Genomic DNA, 19,705 nt, shown 5'->3' with positions numbered 1-19,705 from the left:
TATAAAGTCTGACCCATGCTTTAATTTCACTATGGGGCTTTAAAACACTAACACATTTTTTTTTTAAAGACTGAAAAGAATAAATATCAGTCGGGGTGGTGATGTTTTATTTGGGAAGTAAGCTTGAAGATAATCATCTCTAATCAAAGGGTGATAATCGAACTAAAAATCTTGAGAAAGTGTCAGTTCTCTCAGCACTTCATCAGATTTCCCAAACAGAAGCTAGGACAGAATCATAGAGCGTGAAGTATCAGGATAGTGGATAAAAGAAAGTAACTCATGCATGAAATCCCATTCTCATTCAATTGTTTTCATATGAATCCTAAAAATGTACATGTAAATACATAACATAAAGACTTATAAATATGCACTTTTGACAGTGCACATAAACAAAAAGGCACTGATGAAAAAGTTCTGGAGATGGATGGTGGTGATGGTTACACAATGTGAATGTACATAATGTCCCTGAATAGTACACTTAAAATGGTTAAAATAGCAAAATATATATTTTACCATGACAGAGCAATTTAAAGTTTATAGATTTTTTTAAATGTTGAGATAAAATAGTATTATCAATATAATGCTTTCTCAGGTGGAGCTCAGATTATTTAGAAAAATCAACATATCATCACCACATGATACTCCCAATAGCAATATCTAGTTATCCAACTCAGACTAGATTTTGAAATCGTTTAGGGAAAAATTCAAATACTTTAAAAGAATTTTAAATGTAAATTAAGTCATGAGATCAATCAAGTTTATAATAAAATCAAGTTTATAATAATGTTTGTTTTCCTAAATGAAATAATTCTATTATCAATGCTCTGGAAATATTTAGCATCTCAATTTCATGCATCAAATAAAATACTACAATACCTCTTTAACATTTTATAGATTATAAGTGTTTTTCTAATGTATCATAAATATTAAGTGTAAAATATATATAATAATATAATATGCCAATATGACAAATATTTTAGTGTTTTATAAACATTAAGTATAATAAGGATCAATGTTATTTAATGTTTTATAAATGTATCTACATTTCTGTTTTTTTATATATTTAATAATCATTGAGGCATATACATGAATGCATGCAAATTTTAAGTTACAGTAAACATTCTCTTAGGTAAGCCAAATAATTGCCAAATTAGCCAATTTTAAACTCAATTCAGGGCTTATTTCATAGAATGCATCAATTTATATTATTTATAAATAAGCCTGCCATATTTATACCTTGGATAGAGGTGCTAGTAATGCTTGTCAAACAGCAATGTCAATGAAAACCTTTAAAAAAAAGTTCTCATTCCAAACGAGTACAAAATAGCTATATTTATCTCTTCATAAATACTTAGTCACCAGAAGTTTTGATAAAACTCTTCCTTTAGAAATTATTTTAAACTGGTTTCTACACTCAAATGTGGAAAATTTTAGGTAATATTAGTTTTTCATGCATTTTATTTAATAACAGCAAAAGGAATCATAAAAGGAAGCTATATGGGGGCTATTTCTGAGAAATTGCAATTATCCTTGAGTTTTGATTTATTCTTACCTACCACAAGGTGATAAATTTGACAAAAAGTCTTCTTAATGGTTTCTGTGCATGAAGAACTAGTTATCATTCTATTAATGAAGTGCCTCACCATCCACTCTTTTCCTGTCTAGTGGTCTGGGGCATTGTTAGTATCAAGACTTCTGTCTCCAGTGAAAATTAATGCTTCAAAAAATCTATTCCATAGTTCATGCCAGAATTGTTTCACCTTCAGTTCTAAATAATAAGCATGATATAAAATATAAATACACAATTAGAAAAGGCATATTATAAATATATATACTCTTCTGTAAAATGATACTTTCTGAAGGCATTAGAATTTATCTAAAGTTGATATTGAACAAGTAAAGTCAAGGGGAGGGCAAGTAAACCCTTCATGTAATTGTTGTCTGTCCAGTATTAATTTGACCAAAGCAATTATATTCTCTACCCACGCTTTATGCTTCGATTCACCTTTGTGTGATTTTTATCTTGCTTTTTTAGTTAGGTATGGTCTCCGTCTATAGTTATTTTTCCAATATTACATCTTTGATCTTGCTTCTGCCACATTTATTCTGAGTATATAAACTCATCTACTCTATATAATTAATCACTAAAACTTAGTAAGCGTACCTAATACTAAAAACCTCCCTCCTCACCAATCTCTAGACACCTTCTTTTCTTTTTCTCCCATCCTTTCTGTCTGTGAGAAGTGCTTCTCAGAGGCTGAAGTGATCTAGGAGACAGATATTGTCCTTACTTCTATTTCTGTTAGATTCCCAGTTATGGTAAATTTGGAAAATGTAACTGTATAAGAAAAAATAACCCATAATGTTCCCATTTGATGAAAGGATGTATAGTATCTTAGATAATCTCATTATTTGTCTATACATTTGGCCTATTGCACAAACCTTCCTAATTCCTCTGGAGCTTTGTACCATCATAAACTTCATTGAAAACTTCCCCAAACTTTCTTATCACAATTTTCCCTTTTTTCCACAAATATATGATTTTCCCAAAGCTAAACAACAATAGCCACCACAAAACTTCCTCAATACCTATATTGCCAAACATTTTCTTCTCCTGTCTTCACTGCCTACTTCTGGAAAATAACTTACATTTTAGGTATAATCTCCCCATTACACACTCACTCTTAACATTTGACCCTCTGGCTTTTGATCTCTGATCCTACTTCCAAACCAAAAGAGCTTCTTTGTCCTGAACCTTTCTGTATTTTCTTCAGCACTGAAGTTCCCTTCTTAAAGGACTAATGTTGCCCTTTACAATCTATTCCTTTTCAAGTTTACAAAAGTGAGCAGCTCCCAGCCTTGTTCCGTTCATTTTTGATGGTTTCTGGCCCCCTGTTGCCTTGATGAAAAGGGTGAGAAGTGAGGACAGACAGAATGGCAGGTTTAGTTGACAGAAAATTTGCTGGTTCTTTATTTTCACTTAATTGACCTTATGTTTCCAAGCAACATCCATCCATGGTTAATTATTAACTAACCTATATCTAATTGGTATTCCAGTTCCCACACACTTCTGAGGAAGTATAAATTTTGAAATGTTTAACCCATTTGCATGTATAGTGTTGGAAACGAATACCCTTCAAATCAATGTAGCTCTTTAAAGATCTATTTACAAATTTTAAAAGTAACTTATTAGTCCAGTATGTTAACAGTTTATTCCCTTACTTTAAACTGATGTGATAAACAGTATTGAATTTAATCTGCAACATGTTATGTATTATATAAGAGTTGATAAAACAACTGTCCTTATGGAGTTTCTGCTTTAACTGTGACACTGAGCTTTGATAACTGGTCAGCATGACTGGAGCTCCTTAAAAACTATCTTCACTCAAAAACAGATTCTCTAGAAACAGGGGGAACTCGTTTCATTTTAAAGGGAATACCAAATCGTCCTGCATGTTTTCCTGCCCTTTCTGTACTTTCCATAGATTCCATAGATTTGAAAACTGGAATTTCAATGGTTTGACTTAAAAACGAGACTGGCTTCAAAAACATAAACCAGAAGAATTAGTGATGTTGAGGTTTCAAGTTTGTCAGCCCTCTTCTTTTCCCTACTAGAAGCATAAGTCTATATTTTTCCAAAGTCACCATCCATAACCCCATCTATAAAGATAGCAATAGAAACTCCATAATCTTGGGTTGATTAGGCCCAAAACGGAATATAATTGAACCCAACCAAGAAAAACTGAAATAAAAAGCTATTTTAGCTAGAAGAAACAAACAAAAAAAAAATATTCCTAGACTTTGGAAAATTTAAATCATACAAGGAATTCCTAACTAACAAATTTGGACTTGGCATATATGTGTAAAAAGGTTTATATTTATACCAAGTTCAATCTGAAAGAAATAGCTCTGCAGCAGCAAGGTAAGATCCTATCTTCCTTTGCTAGATGGGGAGCACATTGAATCTTTATTGCAGTGTTAGAATGGGAAAGGGAGGTGATAATGTTGTCTCTAATAAAAAATTTACCTGTCTTGGGATCAATAGAGAAATAAGGCTGTCCCTGAAGAATGCTGTAAACGACTCTGGCACTGTTTCCATAGGTTGGGTCATCTGCATCCGTGGCCTTGACCTGGAGCACATAAGCACCTGGAAAATAAGACCATATGATTCTAGCATCTTTGTTTTATAGAGCTCAAGGTCATGTCTTTTATCTTCTGGACTCCATTTTCCTTTGGAATATGGCATTCCTTAATTCAGTGAGTATATGAAGTCACTGAGAATAACTGAATTATTATAACCAAAATGCTGAGCAACAATATTAGCTGTTAGTACAAGTGATACCTATTTTAAATATCTATTTTTAAAGCTGTGTCCATTTCCAGTAGCTAGGTCATTGACCTGAAAGTCATCACAATAGATTTATTGATTTGTACACCAAAGAAAACATGACACCGCTTGCATTAGCTCATCTGCTTACTGTAGATGCTTTAATTGCATGATTAGGATATCAATAGAAGAGCTAAAAGGTTTAAAGGCTTACTGAACTTTAGAGGGGTAAGTAATTTGCAATTGCAGCTTAAAGATCAACAATTACATACTCATTTAGGAAGCCTTTAATTAGGACAGAATATTTGAGAAAATGAGGAACCGAAAATAATTGCAATTCTAGCTAGAGAAGCACCTTTATGCCTCAAGACTGAATTATTCTGTGTTCACTGACATAGGAAAACTTTAAAGACAATCCAAATTATCTGTAGCTTTTCTCATCTCTTGACACTTGGCCATATTATTTATGTACTAAGAGAAGTTGACGGGAGATTTTTTTTTTTTTTTTTTTTTTTTTTTTTTTTTTTTTTGCGGTACGCGGGCCTCTCACTGTTGTGGCCTCTCCCGTTGCGGAGCACAGGCTCCGGACGCGCAGGCTCAGCGGCCATGGCTCACCAGTCTAGCCGCTCTGTGGCACGTGGGATCCTCCAGGACCGGGGCACGAACCCGTGTCCCCTGCATCGGCAGGCGGACTCTCAACCACTGTGCCACCAGGGAAGCCCAATGGGAGATTTTTTTCAGCAGTTTTGTCTTACATATTCCTAGTCATAGTTAAGTCTTCCTCTAAGAACTTTTTAAATGAGTATCTCTTCTTAATGTCCATTCAGTGTTACTATTCTGAATTGAGAACAAAGTAGAATCAAAATTACCGAACTCAGTATAAATAAAATAATATGCTGCTGATGAAGGAAGGAAATGCCCACTGAGCATAAAGGGAGAGAAATGTGCATCCAAAGTTGCACAGTGGACAGAACACTCTTCATCTCTTGGAGGCATTCAATGTAACTGTCAGTTTGGGGAAGGCAAGTTTGCTCCATTTACTCACTCAGGCTTTTTTCTTAAGACAGTGCCAACCAGGAACAAACTTAAAGGTTTGTTCTAAAAGCTAAGAGAATGAACCATCTTTTCACCTCTACTTTTTTGTTATATGAAGTGTTAGAATGCTGAAAAAGTAAGAAATCGTAACTTTCAGTAGACATTCAATGTCAAATGCTTTATCTTAAGGTGTTTTGGTGAATCCTAGTTATATCAACAGATAAAGCATATGTTTTATGACAACAGCCTTTCCTAGGAGAAGACACTACTAGAAGGAAAGTAGGGAAACCTTTTTTTTTTTTTTTTTGGCCTCACGGCTTGTGAGATCTTAGTTTCCTGACCAAGGTTTGAACCTGTGTCCCCTGCAGTGGAAACTCAGAGCCCTAACCACTGGACTACCAGGGAATTCCCGAAAGTAGGCAAATATTTCTAAGCTGTGAAGAATGATAACTGATATTATTCAACATCATCATCATTTTCATCATCATCAACAACAATATTTGCAGCATCTCTAATAATTATTGGACAAATAAGCATTGGTAGGCATTGGGGACCTATATTAAGGATTCATCAAAAGTATGTCCTCCTTAATGATGTAAGAATGAACAGTTGCAAGACTCAATTCCCCTCTTCCCTCCTCTCTCCTAGGTAATGATTTTTCCCCCCAGAAAAATCACTTACCTAGATCTTCATTATCACTTCATCACACATGTGTTATACAGGTAAAGTCTACAAATATTGAATAATGCCCAATTCTAGGTATAAATATTGCAGTTGAAAAGCAGTGAGTTGTTTTACTCTGAGGATATATTTGAAGAAAAAAGTATTATATCTTCTAGAAAGTATGTAGTAACAAATTTAATAAACTTTGATCTAATGGTCACCATATGCTCAATGCAGAATACATTTTTGCTAAGTATATAGAAAAAATATTTTCCAAATGTATATTAAATTCTTTATGTTAATCATTTTTAAGCTCAAATGTTAAAGGAGTGAATTAAGAAGTATTCCCATAAGTTATAGAAACAACAGATATGCATCATTCAATTCCACTTTTGTCCAACTCAAAAGGATCACAGAATAGTAAGAATAATGACACTTGTTTCATCCATAGTAATATCCATGATATAAAAAATTATATACACTGAGTTACAGTGGCGATTAACTCTGGTTTAGTGAAAAAGCAGTTTCTGATGTAAGTTATTTAAGAGTTTTTGAGCTACCTCTATATGAGTTTATAAGAACACAATTAAACAACATTGTATCAGCTTGTTTTGTTTACTGGTCCACAGCTTTCACCAAACTAATGCAAAAGAGAGACTTCATACTCCCTTCATTAAGAAGATGCAACTAATTGTCTGGAGCACATACATCTCCAAAGACTACCTTGGTAGTGCTTGTGTAGCACACCAGTTCCTGACACTATTAAACACTAAATACCCAAGAGGTAGGAGTGGGAGGTTGTGGTTGAGGAATGTTTGATATGAAACAAGGAAATAATACAGTCAGTGAAATCCACAGAAACTGGAGTAGTCTTCTTCTCTGTAGCCATCATCCTGGAGTTTATTCTATCACTGAAACCCAGGATTACAATGTAACCACTCTAAATGTTGAAGTCCAGAGAGTTTTAATTATCTCTCCTCCCTAAGTTCTATTCCATGCACATGATGTGGGCTCTGGAGCCTAGAGAAAGTAAGCCAGCTTTCTTTCATAATGCAACCACACATGGCCTACTTCTGTTTGCTCATGCAAGATGTGATATACTTTATTTGATTTCATTAAGATTAATATTCTCAATGGGGATGAATTTTAGAAATAATGACACAATGTCTGCATTTCACAATGAAAGAATAGAAGCCCAATGATGTTAAAATCATTCTTATTGATACTGAAAATCATTCTCATAAAAAATAGTAGACAGGTGGTAATAGAACTGAGCCCAACTATCTCATGATTTCAGCTAAAGTAGGCATAGATCTGTTGATTCATTCATTCTTCCTTCAGTCAAGAAATGTTCAGTGGTCCACACCATGCACCAGGTACTATTTTCAACATACAATAAAAAATAATATGCTACTTAATTATTTTCTGTCAAACACTACTTCCAGCATGACAGGTTTATATTCTACATATTTTTTTGCATTTAGGGTATTAAATAAACAAATTTACTAGAAATACACTGAAAACATAATTGGATTCTGTTGAATTTATGACCTCTTCATTTTTTTAAATTTCTAAGATGTATAAGGACATTCTATAAATTGAATATGCTTTTTGTCTTTGCCCTGCCGCTGTCTCAACTGGTTTGAATCTTCGCTCACAACTGCAAGACTCCAGAGCATTCTAATTGCTTCCTCTTCCAGCTCCTTTTACACAGGAACATCAGAGTAATTGTCCTATAGCATGAGATTGATTAAGTTACTCTCATTCATTTAAAAAAAAGTTAGAATTAAAAAAGAAAAAAAAAAAACTTCGAATGGATTTTTATTCCTAATGAAAGAACATTATCTAAACTCACTGACATGCTATGACTAGCATGACATGAATGGGTTTCGATATCCCTCCCAGATTAATTTCCAGCTGTGCTACCAGGGACCCCATGCAGTCACGGTACATACTTATTTACTGTTTGTTTGAGGCTCTTTCACGCCTCTGTGCTCTTGCCCAGGTGATCCTGCTGCCTGAAGGACGTTGACTTCCACCATCTGGAGAAATCCGACTCACTCCTGATGTCCCAGCTCTACTGTCACCTCTGTGAGTCCTTGTTTTTCTGCTCCCAAGCACAGATAGTTTGTCCACTCCTGTGTACTCCCAATAGCCTTAGTACATTTTGATTTTTTAAACTCTACGCATCATTTGTTCTTCTCATGGAATACAGTCTTTTACATCAGAAGCCCTTCCATATTCATTCTTTGTACATCTAATGTCTGTCATGAATTACATCCCAAATAAATGTTTATTGGTGAATCCTTGTAATACTCCTAAATACACACACAAGACACAAATGCAATACACAATACTTGAAATGGGCAACCTGGAACCTAGTTATGGCCTTTAGAATTTTTTTAACACTAAATTGAGAGCTTAACTTGTCTTGAATTTGTAATGCACATCTCTGTTCTCATTTAAGAAAGCAGAACCAGAAATGAGTGACATTACATTTAAAAAATCACATAAACAAGATTTAGCCACAAGTTGGAACACAAATCTGATGAAAGTCAATATACATTTATTTGCTGAATAATGTTAACCCTTCTCAGGATTGATGCATAAACAGGAAAAGAAATAAAAATATAATGCAACATATTTTCTCTTTGCTTCTGCCTTATGTATACACTGCATTTTAATCAAGAAATAATACAGAGTTAAAAAGGTATAGAATTATAAATATAATACACTTTCTTTCCAAATAAGATTGGAAAATAAATGTACATTTTATCCCATAAAGAAGACATTAAGCAGCAGAGAACTGTAAAGCAGAGAGGGTTTCAGAAATGAGTCAGATAGAGGGAAGCAAATGAGGGCGTGTGCACACATATGACATACTTTACAGGCCTAGGTTACTATAAGACATTGAAACTATAATTATAGTCGACTTTACACAGTAAAATTAAACATACATGCACAGCAGGTGAGCTTACTCTTTAAGGGAACTGGGTCTTTATCAATTTTACATTAGATTTCACTGCACTGCTTATGAACACTTGTCTCTTAGCTCCCTTCTGTTGATTCTCTCTATATTTGTAAAGTTGTAAATGGCTCCCCTGTCCTCTTTATCTTCAACCAGGGCTGCATATAAGACATTTACAAGGATTATTAAGGATACCAATTCCTGGGCCCTCATCAGAAAGTCTAATTTAATTATTCTTGGGTGGGCCAGGTATCAGAAACACTTAAAAATCTCTGCAGGTAAGTCTGATGAGTAGCCATCATTGAGAAGTCCAGTCCTACACACCTTCCCTAGGAGATTCCTTCGATTAGGAGAGGCTACATTGCTTGCCATTGTGTTTACCATCTTTGCCTCTGGAACCTTAATACCTAGGTTTGAATCCTAGATCAACCACTAGGAAACTGTGAGACCTCAAGCAAATTACTTAACATCTCTGTTTTAGTTTCCTCATACCAAAAAAAAAAAAAAAAAAAAGAAAAAAGAATACTCGTTTTATAGAAGTATTTAATCAGCTAATATTTATAAAGAAATTATAATAGTTTCCCACACAATATGTGCTATTTGAGTATATGTAAAATAAAATAAATACATATATACTCACTTTTTGCTCTCCTGCATCACACAGAGGGTGACAACTCCCAAACATATACACTAGTATGATTCCTGTCTTTAAGTCCCATACCTTAATATTTGAATATTATTTGAATATTGAATACTAATCTGGATTTTATCTCCTGTATGTTAGAAAAATGTGATTTTGAGATGTGTGTTTAAAATATATTAAAATGTAAACAAGTGGACTCTGACGATATTGGGTCACTTTATTAGAGACACAAGAATGAAGAGTTTGCATACTTATTAAACCTGCCTGAAGTAATCAGAAATTTTAAGGATCAAAAAAGACATATACCAAAAAAATCCTCCAGGATAGAAGTTATGCTCCCTTGACCTGTACTTCCAGGATCAGAGCAGGCAATTTGGTTTTCTCTGCCACCAACTCTGACTCTGCTCAGCCTGGCCTCAGAGTATCCTCTGGCACATGTAATGCTGTGACATCAACTTGTGATTTGTTATTCAGTCCAATGATCCAGAAGCACTCTAAGGTTATAAAACTTGCTTCCCAGATAGTCCTAAATATTTTAGATTATACATATTTACACCTTGTGATTCAAATGTACTTTGATGGATAAGTGAATCCATTTTAATGAGCACTTTCTCTCTCTGTTGTGTGCCAAGAATTCTATACCACGAACACCAATACAAACCCTAATGTCTGCTCCCAGCAACACATAACTGAACTCTGACTTCTAGTGATGGTACAATGTTGTCTCCTTTGTACTTAATGTAATTTAGAAATTATTTTCACAGAAGTTGTCATTGGGAAATTCCATAGAAATCATGAAAAAATGTATGAGCTTGGAATTCATTCACTCAATGGCTCTCAGCTATAATTCAGTAAGGTTTGTATTTTTGCTGTGTAGCTTTATATTCTTAAAGGATAAAGAAATTACTTCTGATTCAAATGCATTTAGCCAAGGTACTAAGGACCAGTTAATTAGAATTTATTTAAAACACACCTAACACACCTGAAATTATTTGTTTTTATTTGATTGGATGATTCTGCCATGTTAAGGGTAAGAGAGATCTATGTATATATGCATATATGTATGTATGTATCTACTCTATTATCTGTATCTATCTTCCTAACCATTTATCACTTTATCTAGTTTTAGTAAAAGGAAAAATGCAAACTGTGTATGTATGTATGTATATACGTATATGTGTGTACGTGTGTGTATACACCAGAAGTCAGAAGTATTGAAACCTAGAACCAGTTCTGCGATTAAATAGGTAAATGATCCTTTGCAAATTATTTCACTTCTGTAAGGATAGTACTATAATTGTAGTGGATAATGTAGTAATCCTCCACAAAAAATTAATCCCACCTAATGGTAGGAACTGTTCATATACATATTCATATATCACTCTCTCCCTCACACTTCAGTATACCTTACAAGGAACTTGACTTCCATGGATGCATTTGGCTCAAGTCTAAACTAACAAACATGAACCTTTTTTTCTGGCTAATAATGATTGGTTCAGGAATGTAAATATAACCCATTTCAAGCCAATAAAACCAGAGGAGATATTTGATAGGACCTTCTAGGAAATGTTCTCTTTTTCTTTTTCTCTGCACTCTGGTGCACAAATGTCTGGCTGTAGTTATTTCAACATTTGGGGGAAACATGACTGGAGACAGACACACACAAGAGGCCACACACACTTGGGAATTCCAGGAAAGGTGATGGGGAGTCTTGACCCAACCTGCCTGAACCTATAAGCATTTTGATGATTTGAGACCATACATCCCTTTTTGTATGAGATTGTATACTTGGTGATGGATTGGGGTTTTCTATTACTTCCGAATTAACAAAATTTTGGCAAGTCACTTAAACACTCTAAGCCTCTGTTGTTTCAAATTAAAAATGGGAGTACAAGTAGTAGGGTCCTCGTAGAACTCGTTCACGAGTTAATGCATGTAAATTGCTTTGCATAGTAAATGGCACATAGGGCGCCCACGTCAAAATGGTTGTTAAAATTCTTCAACTTTATGATGATGGGCTACGATTTCCTTGTTTCCTTCTAATTCTAGTAACTCTTTCTGCAAATTGAAACAGAATCCAATCTTACCTCTTTTTTAAAATAACTTTTCCATTATTGCAGATTAGTCTTTTGGTTACAGGGCTTTGAACGTATCACGGCTCTGTCCAAATCCTTCGGTGGTATGTTATGAATCACTACACACAGTCTGAACTCTTTCAAAACCGTTCATAGTCTGATATCCATCTGGGTTTTTTTTTTTTCATTCTAAACCTCAGCTCCTCAGTTTCTCCAAATCTCCCTTCCGGGAAATATGTTTTATCCACTGTTCAACAAAACTTAAAGCTCTGTCAATTCATTTTTGGGTAAGAACTCTGAGCCTCTCAACCAAGAATTGGAAACATATTTGAGTTCCATAAAGAGTTTGCAAAGTGTACATTAAACAATATATGTAAATCACCTGCTTCTGGTTTCTTCCACTATTGGCTCCTTCCCAGCCACTTCTCACAATCCAGTCTACCACTGGGTGTACTACAGACAAACTCATTCATTGTTTCACTTCCACAGAATACTTCCACTGGCTCCTTCCCTTAGTTGAAATCTTGCTTTCTCCTGAGCCTAGTACTGCCTATTAGCACATTTTAGGCCCACAACTGCCTTCCTTCAACTTTTCAGTACTGCTTCTGATTAACTGATCTTTTCTACCACCAGTGAAAGAGACTCCTCACGTCTACTTGTCTTCTTTAGGGGCATTGAAATTGGTTGATGCAAATCTCTTTCTTCAGGTTGCTTCCAGCTGTGGTTGGCTTCCTCAGCATCATTTATTCTTGGCTCTCTTCTTTCTTCCTTGATCACCATTCCTCAGTCTTCTTTACACACCCTTTTCCTCTCCCTGCCCTTTAAAGTTTCATGCACCCCAAGTTTTGTCTCTCATCCTATATACCTAACTCTACGGTATCACTCATATTTGCCTCCAGGTGCTAGTGACTGAACCATCATTTATATTTTCCAGTTGCTTAAATAACAAAACTACCAGTTAACTTGACCAAGATACATCCAATTTCTTGGTTACATTCTAAACTTCTTTTTAAATCACTTACTGTTTACATCCATTCCAGTCCCCTTTATTGACTAAACATTGCTAAAATGTGTTTGTACTCTTCATTCTGTCACTACTTTTCATCAAAATTTTACTGTTTCTTACCTGGATTATGACTTTAAGATATTAATAATCTCCCCGTTACCTCTCATAACCACCTACCATTCACCCTGTGTACTTAAAGCCACATTCATCTCTCAGAAATGCAAATTTGATTTTGTCCTCAGCATTATTTCTAATGCCTTTTGTGAATCTGCCTTTACCTACATTTCCAGGTTTATCTCTTATGAAACTTTCTGTCTACTTTTTGCTGCCTCAGTACAATATTATTTCCCTAAGACATAGCGCTACTTCATATCCTGCTCTTTATACATTGGGTTGTGGATATCAGAAAGGTCTCATTTCACCCAGGTGAACTTCAGCCCAAATTAAAAATTGGCCTCAATAACTCCTCTTCCAGAAACGCATTTCTATATGCTCACAGAGCGTCATGCCACGTCTCTCATGCTTCCACGAGGCAACAAGCACGCCATACAGAGTGAAGACTGCGTACTGTTCTTTTTTAATTCCAGTACCTATTATGGAGCTTGGTGCCCAATAGGTTCTTAATAAATTTCTCTTGAATAAGCTAATAAAAAATAAATGATTTTGGCTTAGAAAATATTTTTGATTAGCCCATGTTAGAATTTTCCAGTGAAGCCTTTATTACATCTCTTGACTTGGGTCAAAAACTCAATGTCCCCTGGTCTTAACCTTTATGGCAGTGATGCTGTTTTGCTGTCTGTTACAGAAATCAAAGGAGCAGCTTCAAATCAAAAGTGACTTTAGAACACAAAGTGGCAAAAAAATACAAGAAATCAATTACTAACATGTTAGTGATCTCGACATATCAAGCCCTGCTAAATCTATCGAAGAGTGTATGATTCTATTCCCAGTTTTAAGGAAGAGAATAAACGTTTGTAAAAGCAAGGACTGTACTGAGTTCATATCTATGGAAAATTCATTACAATAAAGTCCAGAACTAGTTCTATCAGTTCCCATTACCTGGAATCCAGTGATCTTGATTATTGATTATTTCACAAACTCAAAAGATAGGATGATGCCACATGACTGCAATATTTAAAAGTGCTCAAAGATAAACATGTATACTGATAGAAAGCATGTTCAGCTATAAAGTAGCAGTAATTTTAGCCATTATTGATTAACTAATCTTAGCTAATAGAGAAAGATGTGTTATTTGTGTGTAAGTACTGTGATTTAATATTTAGATTTTGTTCCTTTTGTGTTGCTGTGGTTAAATGTTGCAATGATTTCGGCTGACGTTTAGTTTTAGCAATTTTTAAAGAAATAAAAGACTTAAACACTTACAATACAGTACAGTTGACCCTTGAACAACACAACTTTGAACTGCTTGGGTCTACTTATATGCAAATTTTTTCAATGGTGAATATTACACTACTACATGATCCATGGTTGGTTGAACCCAGGGATGTAGAACTGTGGATAAGGAGGAACCATGGATACGAAGAGCCAACTATAAATTAGACCCAGATTTTCAACTGCATGTAGGGTAGAAGCCCCTAGCCCCTGTGTTGTTCAATTGTCATCTGTACTTATTCATTGTAATCCAACTCATCAGGGTAGAAATGTACTGCAGCTAAACAAAATTCAAACTTTACTAGGTTTCATATGTCTTCTAATCCAAATTCTCTCAACTGATGTGCAAATGACAATGGAAAAGACAAATAATCTGGTCTCAGTTTATTCATCTATAAAATGGGAGATTTGGAATAGATGTCTTTAGATTCCAGGATATAAACACATGTAGTAATTCTAGACAAAAGACCCTGATTAAATTGATAGTTAATAAGATTAAACTTTGATTGATTTATCAACTTTATTTTACTTCACCTAAGTTTTTATCAAATTGTCACTTCATATAAGTTTCTCTCCTGAGAATGGAACCTATGATTTGAATTTGAAAAAGTTATAGATATCTTTCTCATGGTAATGTATGTTTTCATTTAGAAAAAAAACTTTAAAAGTTGGATGTGAGTTTTAAAACTCATCAATAAAGAAAAATAACATATGTATTATCACGACTTTATAGGACAGTGATCTGTTTATTAACCCCTTTGAACTTTCCAGAGTAACACATAAAAAGAAAGGTAAAAAACATTATATCACTAAACTATAATTTTAATGCATACTGTATGGAACATTGAACTTATTACCTGCACAATATATGCTAACAGGGAGACATTCCTGTTATTTAAATTGGTAAAATTTGATGCTACTTTAAAATACATGCTTGATGAAAAAATATGTCATAAATTAACTGTGCCATTATTTTCAAATAAAAGCTATATCTCAATTCACTTATAATTCTATTATTTATCATGAAGTTTTTTCCATCTTGCTAAAATTATTCCTTTCCCATATTTTGGTGAATATATTACTATATGGAGTTTTCATGTACAGTATTTTTTAAAAAGCTTTCAAGTTGTAAGCCAGCCATAAAGTATAGTGCAGATTAAAAGACAAAAAGAGATTAAAAGCCTAAGAGAAAGTGAGTTATAGCTAGATGGGATTATTCATGAATTTATTTTATGACCCAGTTGAGGAGGCAGAAAAGAGACCAAATGAAAAGTGGGCAGACAGCAGGAGATTATGCTCCAGAAGCACAAGAATGTTCAGAATATTACAGTCATGCATTCGACTCATTTGATTTAAAAGGTAGATTGAAAACTTGGTGAAGGGCAATTTTGCTGGGTACAATTATGAATTATGGGTTTGTGGTATTAAAAAAGAAGCTGTGAGAAGATAAATTTCAGGAAAGGGTTTGATGTCCTTGTTTCTAAAGATTTAGCAGCTGGACGGAAGTTCATTTGCAAACCAGAGTCCTTAATGCATGCTGGGGCTGAGATTCAGTTCCAAGTTCTCCTCTTACTTCTTTAGAGCACTGAACATAGGGCCACATTCAGCAGAAGGTTTCATGTCTTTGAAGTTTTGGATAGCAGTTAGGTCCATTCTCTAAATCTACCCCGCTGAGAAGTTAAGAGTCCAAGAAAATTATATGTCCTGCTGCTGTGGTCTCCCTTGTTGTCTTGTCTGTAGATTCTCACAGTTTCCTTCCACTGGAGTCAGGCCCAGGAGCGTGGCTTTCTTTTAGTCTGTGACTTTGGGGAACAAAGCTAGGGCTCGTCTGTTGATTAGGATCATTCTCCAGTTAGGTTGCTCTACATATATTGCTTTTTGTCTTATTTTTTCTCCTTTGTCCTGATATTTTCTGATCCACAGGCATCCACTTCCTGTGAGTCCAAGTATTAGAATACAGGGTCCTACTAAACCCCATTTTTAGGATTTTCCATCTGAAAGAGAAAGATTCAGCATCTTATGGCTTCCATCTCTTAGTCTGAAGGGTGAGATGTTGCAATGAGGTGATGCCTTGAGTCTTCCATAATGTCCAGAGTACAGGAACCCAAGAACCCCAACCCAATAATATAGTGATTAAGGCTAAATACCAGGGCACCTCTTCAGATATGCTCTGGGAAGAAATTTCATTAGCTTTTCATTTATAGGGCCATCAATTAAGTGATCATTGTTGTGGCAGCTAATACTACACTGTGCACTGAGAATATAAGAATTAAAAAAAAAGTAAAACCAAAAGAAAACTCTGATCTTAAAAGGTAGTATTCAAAGAACTTAAGTTTATTTTATGATTTCTTTTGTGGACTCAGAAAATTATACTCATCTCTACCTCCCTCTTCTTTCCTAAAAAAAAGTTAGAGTACAACAACTAATATATATTGAACTACCACAGTGTATCAAATATTGACCAAAAGATTTTATATGCATTATTCCATTTAATGCTTGAAACAATCCTATCTCCTATAATCACCTCCATTTTTACAAATGCTGAATTACTCTTGGTAAACTGTGAGGCTGGAAAAACTGGCAGTTGACAACAAAGACTTTGCCTTTAGCCACTCCCCTGAATCACTTCCAGGAAGCACAGGAGCTCTTTGCAAAGTGACTGAGCTGTTCCATTTTGTTTGGCTATACTTGGTATAACTTTTTTCTTTTTTAATTTGGAATTGAGATTTTAGCAGTACACTACTTGTTTTAATGTTTATACTTTTCTAAGATATTTTGAAATCATGAAGTGTGATGACTCCTGCTTTGCTCTTCTTTCTCAAGATTATTTTGACTATTCTGATTTTTTTGTAGTTCTATATGAATTTTAGAATTGTTTTTTTCTATTTCTGTGAAAAAATGCTATTGGGATTTCGATAAAGATTACAATGAATCTGTAGACACTTTGGGTAGTGTGGCCATTTGAACAATATTAAGTCTTACAATCCATGAACACGAGATGATTTTCCAATTATTGGAAACATCATTATTGCATTTCCAATTATTATTCTTTAATTTCTTTCATCAATGTTTTATAGTTTTCAAGATACAAGTCTTTCACCTCCTTTGTTAAGTTTATTACTAAGTATTTTACTCTTGTTGATGATATTGTAAATGAGGTTATTTTCTTAATTTCTTTTTTGGATAGTTTGTTGTTAGTGATAGAAATGAAACTCATTTTATAGTTTTGTATTCTGCAATTTTACTGAATTCATGCATTAATTGTAATAGTTTTGGGGAGCATCTTTAGGGTTTTCTACATATAAAATTATGCCATATGCAAACAGAAATAATTTTTACTTTTTCCTTTCAGTGTTAGAGACCTCTTCTTTCTTTCTTTCTTTCTTTCTTTCTTTCTTTCTTTCTTTCTTTCTCTCTCTCTCTCTTTTTTTTTTTTTTTTTTTTTTTTTTTTTGCTTATTTGCTCAGCCTAGAACTTCCAGTACTATGTTGAAAGAACTTTTCAAAAGCGAGCATCCTTGGCTTCTTCCTGATCTTAAAAAGCTTTCAGTTTTTCACCATTGAGTAGGATGTTAGTTATGACCTTTTCATATATGGTCTTTTTTATATTAAGGTAAATTTCTTCTATATACAGTTTGTTGAGTTTTCATCATTAAAGGATGTTGAATTTTGTCAAATGCTTTTTTTCCATCTATTGAGATGATTATGCAATTTTTATCCTTCATTCTGTTAATGTGGTGTACCACATTAATTAATTTATGTATGTTAAACCATTCTTTTATCCCAAGATAAAAATATAGGCCACTGAAAATGTATAGAAAGCTCAGAAATAAATCCATGCTTATAAGGTCGGCTGGTCTTTGACAAGGGATCAAAGAATACACAATGGGAAAGGATAATCTCTTTAACAAATGGTATTGGGGAAACCAGATATCCACATGCAAAAAGTAAAATCAGACCCTTGTCTTATTCCATACACAAAAATCAACTCACAATGGATTAAACACTTAAGTGTAAGAACCGAAACTGTAGTGAAAACATAAGGGAAAATCTTCATGACATTGGTTTAGGCAGAGATTTTTTGGATATGACTCCACAAGCACAAGCAATGAAAGGAAAAGTAGACAAATAAAACTATATCAAACAAAAAAGCTTCTGTACAGCAAACAGTCAACAGAGTAAAAAGGCAACCTAGAGAATAGGAAAAAAGTTGCAAATCATATATCTGGTAAGAGGTTAATCTCCAGGATATATAAGGAACCCTACAAACTGATAGCAAGAAAACCTACAGGCAATTTTGATTTAAAAATGGGCAAAGGACTTATAGACATTTCTCCAAAGAATACATACAAATGTCCAACAGTTATATGAAAAGATGCTCAATACCATTTATCAACTTGGAAATGCGAACTGGAACCACAATGAGATATCACCTCACACCTATCATGATGGCTATTATTTTTTTTTTTAAGGGCATGTAGGTTAGGATGTGGAGAAATTGGAATTCCTGTCCCTTGTTCGTTGTTAATGGGGATGTATAATGATGGGAATGTAAAATAATGCTATGGAAAACAGAAAGGAAATTTCTCAAAAAATTAAAAATAGAACTACCATATGATAGAGCAATGCCACTTCTGGGTATACATCCAAAAGAATTGAAATCAGGTTCTCAAAATGATATCCACACTTCCATGTTCACTGTAGCATTATTCACAGTAGATAAGATATAGAAACAACCTAAATGTCCATTGACGGATTAATGGGTGAAAAACATGTGGTATATAGGTACAATGGAATATTATTCAGACTTAAAAAAGAAGAAAACCTTTCCATATGCAACACCACAGAAGAACCTGGAGGACATTATGCTAAGTGAAATAAGCCAGTCGTAGGACAAACACTGCATGATTCCACTTACATAAAGTATTAAAATAGTTAAATTATAAAAACAGAGAGCAGACTGTTGGTTGCCAGGGGCTGAGGGAGCGGAGAAAGGGATACTGCTGTTCAATGATTATAAAGTTTCAGTTCTACAAGATGAACAAGTTCTAGAGATCTGTTATACAACATTCTGCCTGTAGTTAATAATACTATGTTGTCCACTTAAAATTTTGTGAAGAGGACAGATTTCATGTACGTTGTGCTCTCACCACAATAAAGGAAAAAGGGTTATATTACACTTCTTTGTTAATTCAAGTGGTCAATATTGTTTTGTTAAACTTAGTATTACTTTTAAGTTTTAGTCTGCCTGATATTAAATGATTACTAGTGGACCTGTAAGTATATATAAAATAAAACTTTCAAACGAACTGAATACTTAGAAAGTGTACAAGAAATTGTCAAAGTAGCTACACACACCTAAGAATAAATAGGAGATATGTACATTGAGGCCTGGATCTTTTTCTTTTAATCTTACTATTTATAAGTCTAGCACCTTTGAAGCCCATATGTTCACTTTCAGAAAAAGTGGAAATTAATCTTGTATATAAGCCCTGATTTTACAGGCATTTTGACACTTCATGATTTTTTGATTTGAAAATTGAAGATAAGTAATAGGTGTCTTAAGCTGAAAATAGATTACAAAGGAACTTTTTAAA

At 34.2% G+C, this 19,705-nt stretch overlaps 1 protein-coding gene across 2 annotated transcripts in view; it reads right to left on the bottom strand.

The window, feature by feature from the left end:
* Positions 1 to 19,705, bottom strand: part of CDH12 (cadherin 12) — a 416,625-nt gene that overhangs the window by 88,176 nt on the left and 308,744 nt on the right. Inside the window, exon 4 of one of the 2 annotated variants that reach the window (XM_032626909.1) lies at positions 4,028 to 4,147. The exons of the other annotated variant lie outside the window; for it this stretch is intronic. Coding sequence (XP_032482800.1) covers positions 4,028 to 4,147 — 120 coding nt within the window. The remainder of the gene's footprint in view (positions 1 to 4,027; positions 4,148 to 19,705) is intronic. 2 annotated transcript variants of the gene reach the window in all.

Source organism: Phocoena sinus, chromosome 3 (assembly GCF_008692025.1).
Source record: "Phocoena sinus isolate mPhoSin1 chromosome 3, mPhoSin1.pri, whole genome shotgun sequence".
Lineage (NCBI taxonomy): Eukaryota > Metazoa > Chordata > Mammalia > Artiodactyla > Phocoenidae > Phocoena > Phocoena sinus.
This window is presented reverse-complemented; position numbering and strand designations above follow the sequence as displayed.